The sequence below is a fragment of the Erigeron canadensis genome, chromosome 2, assembly GCF_010389155.1.
Source record: "Erigeron canadensis isolate Cc75 chromosome 2, C_canadensis_v1, whole genome shotgun sequence".
Lineage (NCBI taxonomy): Eukaryota > Viridiplantae > Streptophyta > Magnoliopsida > Asterales > Asteraceae > Erigeron > Erigeron canadensis.
In genome coordinates, this window is record NC_057762.1 from 37176389 (window position 1) to 37190864 (window position 14476).

General features: G+C 30.1%; 1 protein-coding gene across 1 annotated transcript; it reads left to right on the top strand.

Annotated features, from left to right (window-relative positions):
* The first annotated feature begins 3308 nt into the window (after positions 1–3308).
* Positions 3309–4744, top strand: LOC122587129 (probable LRR receptor-like serine/threonine-protein kinase At4g36180). Its single transcript, XM_043759216.1, has one exon. It carries the CDS (start codon positions 3394–3396, stop codon positions 4663–4665), a length of 1272 nt encoding a protein of 423 aa, XP_043615151.1. The 5' UTR covers positions 3309–3393; the 3' UTR covers positions 4666–4744.
* Positions 4745–14476: the final 9732 nt, after the last annotated feature.

Sequence of the window (14476 nt, forward strand, 5' to 3'; positions counted from 1 at the left end):
GTTCTACATATGTGAAGATGGATTATTGAAAGTTTCAAAAGTTCAAATTTCATCTCAAATATTGATGTAATTTAAGAATAAAATCTACTTAAACAACACGTTGAAAACAAACCTCAGATATAAAATGACTATCCATTTTGGAATATAAAATATGATTTATTCTTATTATTCTAATTCTTTTCCTTTTAAACTTTTATGTTTATACAATTATAGTAAGGATGGATGTTATTGATACCATCCCACCTGGTATGGACAATACACTTTCATATCACCAAAATGTGATATTGATTTTGGTTTCATACAAGCGAATACTGGTACTTCTCGGTATTTGTAGTTTTTTTTAACGACAAACTATCATATGTCTACTTATAAACTACACGAATGTTTAGGACGCAACATAGAGCTTTCGACCCCCAGTTCTACCTCACTAATCTACTGTCAAATTTGTGAAGTGAGACTCGAATCCAAATACATTACCACAAAGCCAAAGGTCGTATCAATGGCCCACCAAACATATTGGTTTTTCGATACCGTCCGACAAACCATCAAAAGTGGGTTTCGATCCCCCGTCTCATTTAAAATTCATTATCGTTTTACGCAACACAAATTCAGAATTTGAAGAAAATGGCCCATCCTCGGTTTTTACTTCTTTTTCTCATCTTTTATTTGAGATTTTAAAAGTTATCTTATTATTGAAAAAATAAAAAAAATGATCAATCTTTTTAATATATTTTTTTAAAAATCCTCTAAACATTGACATATGATCAATGGATAAAAAAGAACATTGAGATCAATGAATTGAGGAGGTATATTACAATTGAAAAAATACATCCATGGCATGTGATTGATAGTGATGTCCATCCTTCATCATATACAGGGACCAATGCAACTGCAATTTAATAAATGGCGGGTCCTTTTGTTCCCTTTTGGGCAAAACCTGATCTCCGTGGACCTCGTTTAACCCGATCCGTACCCATCCTAGATTTTTGTTTGTTGACATCATTAATGTTCATCATTTCATCTCTTGGAATAAAATTACAGGTGGGTAAAATCTAGTACACACAGTCAAAGTGAATCAAAATCTCAACTACTAAATTGATAAATATAAACGAACTAAAAGCAAATTAATCCCTACTTTTTTCCATTATATTGTGTGGGTTGACGAATATGAAAGCAACGTAGGATGAAGGGCGTAATGTCAAGAATCACAATTGACACATTTTGGTAAGGATTTCTAGTGAATAAAAAGTCGACATGTGCAACTAAATCTAAATCTAAATCTAAAACCAAAACTTGTTATTACCAATTTAAGGTTGGGGTGCCAAGAATCACAAAAAGTGTCAATAATCACAAAAGCCATAGGTGCCACATGTTCTTTGTTTGTTTCCATTGCTATCAACGTTCATTTTCATCGGCCAATAAAGCCGATTTGTTTGTTTGTTGCCGAAACCAAAAACAACAGAAAAGTGGGTGGTGGTCTAACCGTTGTACCAAAAAGTACCAATGTGAAGAACCGATGAAATAAATGTTGGGAAAAAGTGCATTTTTCCACCACTTTGGACATCAATAAATATATAGTCGTGTGACATATATTGCGAACCGTTTAGTGGGTTTTGTAGTCTCTGGCCAAGGCTACGTAACAAACTAAGATGCGTCCAAATTGGGTTAAAGGTGAATGAGATATCGAGTCTCAAAGTTGTGTGTTTGGTGCATAAGTTGGATAAAGCGCGGGGCTCCTTTTTGCTGCGATCCGAGATAAACCCGACCCGGGATCTTATGGCATGCTTCTAACTCTGAAACTGATATATAAAGATTTGTGTGTATATAAAGACCTTTTGAAAGATATAGAACAATACACAATCTCCTATCACATACACATTGCTCATTCGTTCTTGTAACAACATCCATCCTTGTGTTTCGTTCTTCAGTACGCTGCTTTTAACCGGTGTACCCTGGGAACAGACGGCGAATCTGTTTAAAGGAATTGTGTCAAACACAAGCCCGGTTCTACTTTATTGTTATTACATTTTCTCGTTTTGCAGGAAGCTTTCAAATTGCCTCTTTTATTTAGTTCCTCCATTCTGTTCTTCTTTAATTCCTTTATCATTATTTAATCATTTTGTAATATATATATATATATTTAAGGAATTACATATTGTTATTATACTGTTATTTCCAACAATAAACCGCTGACACCTTTCACTGTTATGAAGAATAGAAGAAAGAAAATGACATAAAAAAGATCTTGTATGTCTTAAAGTGAAATTTAACAAAACCAAAGTAGGCAAAAAAAAAAAAAAAAGAAGTTTAAAAACGATCATAAAATAGCTGATAGGAGGTACAATAATTCAAATATAGGCCCGACATCAATTAAAAGCTTTTCATCAAATAGATAGTACAATATGTGTAACAAGGGTAGCTAGGAACAAAGTCAATGAAACTAGAGTAAATTTTTATTTACTGTTACTTTTGATTGTTGCATCAACTAGAATATGTTAGGCCAATTTAAATTTCATCATCACTCCACGTTAAGCTATCATGAATTTCCATATCCAAGTAAAGAGATAACAGATAAGCCTATTCTTTATGGTGTTTGGTTGCTTATGTTATCTATCTTACTAGCTGGTGCTTACATTTTGAAAGGAAATAATTGCTATGGTAGTCCTTTATCGATTGATTAGTTCTCCTTAGTACTATAGCAGTAGATAGATTGCAATATTGCATGCGCAACTTATTAATAAAATTACAATGTCAAATTATTACTGGCTGCAATACATTTTTGTAATGTTAAAATGGAAGTTGGTCCAAAAGTTTAATGCAATGATGGAAAAGGCCAAACAAATAAAAACAGAAAACAAAAGTGGCAATCTATATATTGCGCCAGGGGCGGTACTAAAGGGGGAAGGGGCCCAATGCCCCTCCAAATTTAAATTTTGTCATATATTTTTAAATTTTTCATAAAATTTTAAAAATTTTCTATAGGTTTTTAACATTTTACCCCTTTTTAGATTTATTTTTCATAAATTTTCTAAGTTTGCCCCTTTTAAAATTTTTTCCAAATACCACCTCTACATTGAGACTCGTATATTTACCCGTATACAAATATTTAAACAACAATCCAAACTTCCAAAACTTTTTAACTTCAATGTGTAGCACATATAACTTTTTCTAAAGTTAAAAAAATAATAAAAAGAAACAAAAAATCGACCAATGAAATAGTGAAAGCTGTATCTCCTGTTGTCACCACCATGAATCACCTCAAAGAAATCAAAAACTATAATAACCAGAAATTAAAAGCAGACAAATGGAGTCACTGACAACTCTCATAAAAACAACCCCCCCACTCAACCAAATATTCACTTCAAAATTTCCAAAAAAATAAACAAAAATCCAATGTCTAATCTTTCTTCTCCAATTTTCTACATTTTCATCACCATTTCCATAAACATAGTTCTTCATGCCCATTCCATCACACATTGGGAAGACATACAAGCTCTAAAACAATTCAAAAAAAGTGTCATACCAAGCTCAATAAGTCCCGGGTCGTGTTTATCGACATGGGACTTTAATAATGATCCTTGCGTATCAGTATCCACCCAAAAATTCACTTGTGGAATTCGTTGCGATATTGTAATATTCAACGTTAGCCGAGTAACCGAGCTGACCCTAGACCAGGCCGGTTACTCGGGTTCGCTTACAAAATCTTTATCCAATTTACCATATCTCCAGACTCTAGACATAACAAACAACTATTTCACCGGTTCAATCCCCGAGTCTCTTGCAAAGTTAACCCGGTTACAAAGACTCGTTCTATCATCCAACTCGTTAAACGGGTCAATCCCCGACCCGTTACCCGACTCGCTACAGGAAATCATTTTAGACAATAATGATCTTGAGGGCCCCATCCCATACAATGTAAACAATCTAAAGAATTTACAAAGGCTCGAGTTACAAGGAAACCAACTCAGTGGCGAGTTACCGGAACTGAGTCAACTCAGTCAACTTTCCTTTCTTGATGTCAGCAACAACCTCATCTCCGGCGAACTTCCGGCTAGATTTCCGGCGAACCTCGTGGAACTCACCCTAAGAAATAACTCCCTGAATGGGAATATTCCGGCGAATCTTTTACAGGATTCTGTTTACTTACAAGTACTAGACTTAAGCTACAACAATCTCACCGGAACACTCCCGCCGGAGCTTTTTACACACCGGAGTTTACAACAGTTGACACTAGCATTCAACAGTTTCCTGTGGGTTGAAACTCCGGCGAACTGGGGTAAAAACAGTGAGTTAATAGCTGTTGATTTAAGTAACAATGATATCCATGGGTTTTTACCCGGGTTTATGGGTTGGATGCCGAAGCTATCGGCGTTATCTTTAGAAAATAATAAATTTTCTGGCGTGATTCCGGTGCAGTACGCCGTGAAGGCAGTGACGGCGGAGGAAATTGGTGACGTGGCGCCGTTTGATAGGTTGTTGTTGGGTGGGAATTATTTGTTGGGTTTGATACCGGGTCCGTTATTGAGATTGAATTCCGGGTCGGGTGTGATGATCCAATTAGGAGATAATTGTTTGTATGAATGTCCGGAAAGTTTTTATTTTTGTAGCGGTGGGGTACAAAAAAGTCTGATGGAGTGTAAGACTTTTAGTCCAGTGATTCCATGAATGTGTAGTAGGGTCCTTGTATGAGAGTTGTATTTGTTTGTATTTTTGTATGCTAGTGTATAATTTCATTAATTTTTAATTCTTATCTTGTTTATTTTTCATGTATACGAGATATGTCTCCCGGAACATCGACATTACATTTGTTAACGATTTAATAAAAAATATTATTCAAGAGACAATGTGTCATAAATTTTTTGACGAAAACATGTATTATTCAATTTATTAAAAACTGACATTTGTCAATTAAAAAATAAACTGTAAAAGTTTTGTGTGAAAGTGAAAGTCGTTCGCGTAAAAGTTTAGTGCTAAAGTGTAAGAGACTTAAATGTTGTGGTGAAAATAAAAGAAAATCAAAAAGTATAAAAATTTAATGCTAAAAGTACAAGGGGTTAAAATGTTGTGGTGAAAATAAAATGAATAGAATGTTTATTATTCTTTACAAGTTTTCTCGTACATTTCTTTTTAATATATGTGTTAAAAAATTTGTTGTTAAAGTGTAAGAGGTTAAATGGTTTTAGTTAAAATAAAAGATTATCAAAAAGTAGAAAAATTTAGTGTTAAAAGTGCAAGGACTTAAGATATTGTGGTGAAAATAAAAAGATTAAAAACTTTACTGAGAATTATAAAAGTTTTGTTCTAAAAGTGTAAAGAGTGAAACTATTGTGATGAAAATAAAAAATAAAATAAAAAGTATACTATTCTATACACGCTTTCCCGTACTTTAAAATAAAAGAAAATTAAAAACTATGAAAGTTTAGTGCTAAAAGTGTAAAGAGTTCAAATATTGTGGTGAAAATAAAAAGAATACAAAGTTTACCAAAAAATATTATAGTTTAGTGCTAAAAGTGTAAAGATTGAAAGTTTTGTGTTGAAAATAAAAAGAATAAAAAGTTTACTAAAAAGTATTATAGTTTAGTGCTAAAAGTATAAAGATTAAAACTTCCGTGGTGAAAGTAAAAAGAATAAAAAGTATACTATTACTAAAAAAATATTATAGTTTAGTGTTAAAAGTGTAAAGATTGAAAGTTTTATGGTGAAAATAAATAGAACAAAAAGTTTACTAAAAAATGTTATAATTTAGTGTTAAAAATGTAAAGATTGAAACTTATGTGGTGAAAATAAAAAAAAATATAAATTATACTATTCTTTACACGCTTTTTGAGACTTTATTTTTAATATATATACAAGATATGTCACCCGGGCGTTACCCCGGGAGACATTACATTTGTTAACGATCTAATAGAAAAGAATTATTCAAGAGATAATGCGTTATAAATATGTGTGCTTTCATGGACCGAGGTTAAAAACTACAAACTTTTTGAAGAAAATATGTATTATTCAAATGATTAAAAATATAACAAAAATTGACATTTGTCAGTTAAAAAATGAACAGTAAACGTTTTGTGCGAATATGAAAGTAGTTCGCATAAAAGTTTAGTGCTAAAAGTGTAAGAGGCTTAAATGTTATGGTGAAAATAAAATAAAATAAAAAATATAAAATTTAGTGCTAAAAGTGTAAGGAGTTAAAATGTTGTAGTGGAAACAAAAAGAATAAAAATGGTACTATTCTTTGCATGTGATAGTTAAAAGACAAATAGTAAAATTTTTGTTTGAAAGAAAGTAGTTCGTATAATAGTTTAGTGCTAAAAGTATAAATGACTAAAATGTTGCGGTGAAAATAAAAGAAAATCAAAAAGTATAAAAACTTAGTGCTAAAAATGTAAAAAGTTCAAATATTGTGGTGAAAATAAAATGAATAAAAAGTTTATTATTCTTTACACGTTTTCTTGTATATTTCTTTATAATATATATGTTAAAAAGTTTGTTCCTAAAATATAAGAGGTTAAAATGTTGTGACTAAAATAAACGATTATCAAAAAGTATGAATGTTTAGTGAAAAAGTGTAAAGAGTTAAAATATTGTGATCAAAATAAAAAGATAAAAAGTTTACTAAAAATTATAAAAATTTAGTGTTAAAAGTGTAAAGAGTGAAACTATTGTGGTGAAAATAAAAAATATACTAATCTTAACACGTTTTCCCGTACTTTAAGATAAAAGAAAAATCAAAAAGTATGAAAGTTTAGGGCTAAAGTGTAAATAGTTCAAATATTATGATGAAAATAAAACGAATAAAAAGTTACTAAAAAATATCATAGTTTAGTGCTAAAAGTGAAAACATTGAAAGTTTTGTAGTAAAAATAAAAAAAATAAAAGTTATACTATTCTTTACTAAAAAGTATTATAGTTTAGTGCGCAAAGTGTAAATATTGAAACTTATGTGGTTAAAATAAAAAGAATAGAAAATACACTGTTCTTTACACGTCTTTCCGTACTTTTGATTTGTGGTGAAAATAGAAATAATAAAAAGTTTACTAAAAAGTATTATAGTTTAGTACTAAAAGTGTAAAGATTGAAACTTTTGTAGTGAAAATAAAAAGAATAAAAAGTATACTATTCTTTACTAAGAAGTATTATAGTTTAGTGCATAAAGTGTAAATATTAAAACTTATGTGGTTAAAATAAAAAGAATAGAAGATACACTATTCTTTACACGTTTTTTCATACTTTTGTTTTTAATTTATATTAATAATATGTAAAGTAGTGATATTTGTATCATTGTTTTTGATTAATGTATTATAAAATACAAGTTTTACACAAGCCAATACTACACATATATGATACATTAATCAAAATAAATGATATCAATATCATTTCCATACATGATATCAATATCATTTCCATACATGTATGATTAATTGTGTTTGAATGCAACGAATCGATCAACTAGCAAGGTGCTTATGCTGATTCCTGACAAAATAATACTTGTACTGACTTATTTACACTTTTTAACAAGGACCTTGGATGCAACATCATTTTCTTTTTATGATGAAATTACTTTGAAAATTAAGAGTGATATTTTTGTAATATATTGATTTATATGATATTTGTGTCTGACTACATTTATAAATTTTACAGTTAACTACATATTCAATTTTTTTCTTTTACAAAGTTATACGCTTTTTGAATAGAAATAAATATATTTACTCTTTTTTTTAGAACGACATTTTAATTTACTTCTACTCTTAATGTTGCAACACCATTACTAGTTAATATAAAAAAAATACTAAGATCATGTTTCATTTACAAAATATTTCATCAATAAATTAAATTTGTCAAATGAATCAAAATTTTAACTAATTGAACTTAAAAGAGATGTTATTTGTCTTTTGAAGATTAAAGTGACTAACGAAACAAAAATCATACACATATTTTTAAAGAATAGAGATTACATCAAATGAATGAATGCTTACGGTTTAACCGAATGAACTCTGTCATATTGGACAATCAAATGCAACCTAATAGGCTAATACCATCCGATTAGCTTTATCTTTAATTTTTGGAACCCGTCGTAAGAATTTGTCTCACATATATTGGTTTATGTAGATAGTTACTAGAAAGAAAAAGGGATTTGTCTTGACATGATATAAGTTCGTATAAAATATTAAAATTTATAGGCGTAACTTCACGTAAGCTACACAATGGTACTTGTTCAAATTTTCCTTTATGAATTATGGTAGTGGGCCTCAGTTAGTCCAATTTATATTTTGAATCAAGCCCAACTCAAAATCACAAATTTTGGGTTTTGGTGTTAGCCGTCTTCTTAAACCAATAATTGTAAGTCTTGAATCATCTCCAGTTATCCACTTATACGGTTATGCTTCAATCTTAACTATTAAATATCGAAAAAAGGAAAAACTATTTTTATTATATGAGTACTACTTTAAAACTCATACTGTACAGTATATTTCATTAATTTTGAATTCTTATCTTGTTTATTTTTCATGTATGTATATGTATGGTATAATAGTGTATGAGTGCATCAATTGAGAAAGGAAGAAAACAATTTTTTTTGGTATGAACGAATTGATCAACTAGCAAGGTGTTTAGACTGATTCCTGACAAAATAATACTGACTTATATAGACTTTTTAATAAGGGTTTAGTTTTGCATCATTCTTTATGAGGTTATTTTGGAAATTAAGAGGGACATTTTGTATATTAATCATTTATATAATATGTGTGTGACTGCATTTGTAAACTTTGCAGTCAACTGCATATTCATTTTTTCCCTTTTAACAATGTCAGTTACACGCTTCTCGAATATAAATAAACGTATATACTCTTTTGATTAATTAATTTTGCAACACTATTACTAGTTAATATCAAAAATATTAAGATCACGTTTCGTCACAAAATATATTATCAATTTGAAATTTTAACTAATCGAAATTGAAAGAGATGCTATTTGTTTTTTAAGATTAAAGTGACAGATTGTACAAAAATCATTCACATATTTTTAAAGAATAAAGATTATATCAAATGAATGAATGCTTACATTTCAACAAAATAAAACTCTTTTATGTTGGACAATCAAATGCAACCTAATTCCATCCAATTAACTCTATCTTTTAACTTTTGGAACCCGCTTTAGAATTTGTCTCACATACATCGATTGATAACCGGTTCATGGAACTTATGTAGTTATGTAGATAGATACGAGAAAGGAAAAAGGGATTTGTCTTGACATGATACGAAAGGGGAACCCGCGTAATGCGGCAGTGGTAGCGGCGACCGCTGATGGTGGCAGTGGTAGTGGTAATGGTGTGACTATTGATGTAAAAGTATAAGTGTTTCAGTAATGAAACCCTAATTCAGATGGAGGAGCATTTGTTTCCATAGAAGGGCACTGGTGGAGTATGAGGTATGTATGAAGATCTTTTGGTTTTATTTGAGGGTGTTTTAGCTATATCAAAGACGGAAAGTTTAATAGAAATAAAAAAGAGGTTTGCTTTATTAGGTATTATAGATAGATAGATTATAGATATATGGATAATATGAATGTCAAGAAAAAATCTTGTAATATAAAGACTGAATTGTTTAATTTAAAAAGAGACTAGTCTTGACATGGTATAAGTTTGTATAAAATTTACGAGCATGGTATTCGTGCGTTGCGGCGGATATCGTGGACGGTGGTGACCGGGTGTTGGTGATAATTGACGACGGCGGCGGTTATTGACGGAAATAAAGGGTGTGTGTTGTTTTGTTACATAGAAAGAGAGAATATTGTGTGTGTGTGTGTGTGTGTGTTATTTTGGTAGAGAAAAATAGAGAATGGAGATATTTATGTTTTGTTTTAAATGAAAGGGTAAGTTTTTAATTTTGACTAGCCTTGTACCCGCGCGATGCGGAGGGCCTTAGGAAAAAACCGTTGGTTAATTAGCGGTACCCGCGCGATTATCGGATCACCGTACCTATGGCTATGTGTGTTTTAGACAGCGGAGACGACGACGGTTTTGGGGGGCGGTGACTATGTGTGTTTTAGAGGGAGGCGATCCTGAGGGGATGTATGTGTGTATTTTGTTCTAGGGGGATGTATGAGTGTGTTTTTTAGTATAATATGTGAGCAGCTTCAGGGGAAAGGAAGAGAGACAAATTGGGCGTAAAGTTTTCTTAAGGGTATTTTCGGTATTTCAGGATTAAAGTGTTTGGTGGTAGTGTAAATTAAAAGGGTAAAATAAGGAATTTAAAGGTAAAGTATTTAATTTGGAGAGGGGTAGTTTGTTTATATAGGGAGTATAGATAAAGAGAATATAGATAGGCGTAACTTCACGTAAGCGTTTCTTTCTTTGAACTAACCGTAAACTACACAATGGTACTTATTCAAATTTTCCTTTATGAATTACGGCTAGTGGACCTCGATTAGTCCAATTTATATTTTGAATCAAGCCCAACTCAAAATCCCAAATTTTGGGTTTTGGTGTTAGCCGTCTTAAACCAATAATTATTGAAACATCTCCGTTATTATAAAGTTATGCTTCTATCTTAATCTTTAAATTTCAAAAAAAGGCAAATCTATCTGTATTATATGGTTACTACTTCAAAACTCATAGTCTACCGTATATGCCTTATAATATAATTTCACATTTATACATGTTGATAATGAAAAAAGTAATAATAAGGGATGGATTGTGATCTTTCTATACATAAAGGAAGAGTAATGATGGAAACTCCCAAAACATTAGCCTAATTATCCTTCTTATCATGAGAACAAGTCACATGAAAAAATCAAGGGGGTGATGAAAAAAGATCATGATTGGATCACACATTTTAAGATTTTATGATATTAGGAGTATTATTAGGCTAATGTTTTAGGAGGCTAAATCAGTTTCCATAAAGAAAATATAGTTTCTCCAATATTAAAACATCCAGAATAACCACCGTAAAAATCTCTTAAACAACATACAAAAAGGTTTACTTCCACTACATTACACGAACAATATGCTACTAATAAATTAATAATACATATATATGTTATGTATTTTATTGGAAAATGTTAAATACAATCCTAAGGATTGTAGTTAATGTGTATAAAAAAATTGTACCTTTTATATCAAAAATTCACTCAATTTTATGTTAAATGTATAATTATTTTATTTCACAAACCTTAACTACATTTATATAAGGTTATATTTAACAATACTGTTGTTTTATATTGACTAGACAAACTGATGAACTACTCCATAAGTTTGGCATAAAACCTACAAGACTTTGAGAGTTTGAGTTTGAAAATAACTGCGAATACTATTTATTAGCTCATTTTTGTGTGCACGTATATTGAATTGAGATTAAGATAACAATGACGTGTCGACGTTATATAAATGTTTAGAAGTCTTCGAACTTGAAATTTTGTACGGCTGAGAAGTATACTTGAATTAATATAAGTGGTCATCCACAGTGACTAGACGGTTGGCATAAATCTTAAGATTTTCCACTTCCGAAATCGAATGTCATAAATCACAAGGTTTGAATTAGATTTTGTGGATTAAATGATGATAAATAGAAAATAAGAATTAGTATAGCTAATTTAAAAGGATTGTTTTGCTTTTGTTTGTTTTTTTTCCCCTGTTATTTAACAATATCAACTCCTTTGATGTAGAAAGGGGCAGGGCAGGCAAGTGAGAAACCAACAATCTTGGAGGATCCTGACAATTTTGACAGGGCCCATTATAAAGCCCAGTTAGGGCCGAGTAATAGTAATATAGTAAAAAATATATATTTCAAGCAGAACGAAATCACGAATCATCAATTTCAAAGAATTTGGAAACTTGTTTATACATATTTTGTTCTTGAGGGAAGGAAAATTTATATATTTAATAGCACTATATGATAAAAACATTTGACCTATGGATCCATTTTCGGCTAAAGAATCATCACATGGCCTTCAAAACGGTTGGTGGCGAAAATGATATATTTGTTTTAGTCAAAGAGAAGAAAACATATAATCCCCAAGATATATATCTTTATTTATCTATATATACATGGAAATTTGTACACTTACTATATAAATTATATTGAGCTACATATATATGAGTCATGTATAAATGTATTATTATTATAATCTGTCTCAGTTAACCAACATAAAAAAAAAAAAAAAACTTATTTTAAAGATCACGTTGTACCGTGAATGTCAAAATGGAAGGATCTCACTAAAAAAAAACTAGAAATAGGATGCATGTTGAAAATTGATCTTGGAAATGGAAAAATGCCATCAAATATTTGGAATGATATTGCAAATAAATTTGGTTTTTGTCGATCTTGATGATGCCTTACTGAAATTAAATAGTACTCGTATGAAGTTAAACCAGCATCACTGACTGAAGGGTAAGTAAATATTGTGATTAACTGATTGACTGGGTTATCATTCATATCCACCGTCAACGATTTGGATATTGTTATACGGGTATCATTTACGAAATTACGAGTCAAAACCGGCCTGTTTTCATTTGTTACAATAATAATTTTTGCTCGAAAAGCACATGGCCGGATAAACTTATCTTGTATACAGCTTTTGTTTGAGTTATCATACGTTTATGCAAGTTTATCCATACACTTGTATAAGTAGTTAAAGTTTTTCAAACAGTATAAACTATCAATTACTTGTATTATCTATCTATATTTATACTATATTAAAACAAATATGGTTTTAACTTTCAACTTTCAATTTTAACAATATATACATGATAATACATAATGTATTATACATCAATATTTCTCTAATTTTTTCAAAATCATTTATCTCAAAAACCGTACATCGATAAATTATATAAATTATATGGGTGTTCTTAAAATTTCATGCTCTTTCATTAGAGATGTCATTTGATATACTTTCGACGAATTTTTAAATTCGAGGGCGAAACTCGTATGGTTAAAACATATGACTATGACACTCTATGACATATCACCTCCTATGACCTATCATACTCTATAACATATCACCTTCACTATCTCACCGCCGCAACGCACGGGTACTTGCTCTCGTTTATCGAAACTTATTAATGTTTAGCCAAATGGGTCATATGAAGTTCGTTCGGATTGAACACTTGTTTGTGCATATAGAGTTGTAAGCGAACCAATTAAACACGAATGAGACTTTGTTTACGTTCGTATAATTAAAGGAACAATTTGCAGCCGAATAAACGAACATAAAGTTGTGTTCATGTTCGTTTATTAAGAAAATTGGCTTGTTTATGTTTGTTTATTGTTGTTCATGAAAGCTAGTATTCTTTTTTTATTATTATTTATTTTATCTATCCTTTATAAACAAAATTTAATTACAAAAACTTCTTGAACACAAACGTTTAATATGAAAGTCAGAAATAGGAATGTTCACTAATACTAGAATTATAATTTTAATACGTATTGAAATTTAATTTTAATATTTTTAATTATATGTTTGTTCATTAATATTCATTTGTGTTCGTTTATATGTATTCATTTGTTTGTAAACGAACCATTGACATCTTCTTTTTTATAAGAAAATGATGTGGTATTGATATAAAACATTCCATGATTGTAACTTGGTGGATCACCCTCGTGATCACCACGTGCCCAATTAGTTATAGCATTACCTTCGTCCTCGACAATCATATTGTGTTGTTGATGTTGTTGTTGCTGCATTTGTTGTTGGAGTTGTTGGAATAGAATTTGTTGTTGTATATGTTGGAACATCATTTGTTGTTGTTGGGGAGTTTGTTGAAAAACAAAGTTTGGAGGTTGAAGGTTTGGGTTTTCTTCCACAATACTTTGATTTAACAACCGGGTAAAATTTGTGTTTAGGTTTGGATTCATTTTTTTAAATTTATTAGCTAATCAACCCGGATTCAATCCGGGTAGTTAAAAACATGTTTTTATTATAAATACAAGATAAAAGTATTTGTAATAGGTGAACTTTGATGTTAATATTATTGAATTTAATACAACTTTGAACATAAAAATCATTTGAAAGATTCAAAATGCCGATACATTTTGTATACTTGAAACTTTTGGATATTTGAATTAGTACACATATAAAAAGTGGTTTTAAGAAAAAATGGAGAGTCGATAATATTAAGATGCATGTACAATTACTAATAAAAGAACCATACTTGCGAATTGAGATAATGCGGGTCAAAAATACGTGAGAGAAAATAATACATGAAAATTAAATGGTAAAATTGGAAAGGAAGGAAAAGAAATAAGAAAAAATGTTAAATTAAAAAGAAATACTTTTGTTAAATGACATCATCTATTTTAAAAATAAGGTGTATAGAAAATTTTTAGTTTGCCACATCAACTTTTTACTAAAAATATCTTTTTAAAACAATCCTCTTTTATTTATAATAGAGATTTATTATTATTTTTTTTTTTTGTGTTAGAACTTAGGTGACAAATCTTATGATACAGGATAGAAATCTGATATAGATGATAAAGTT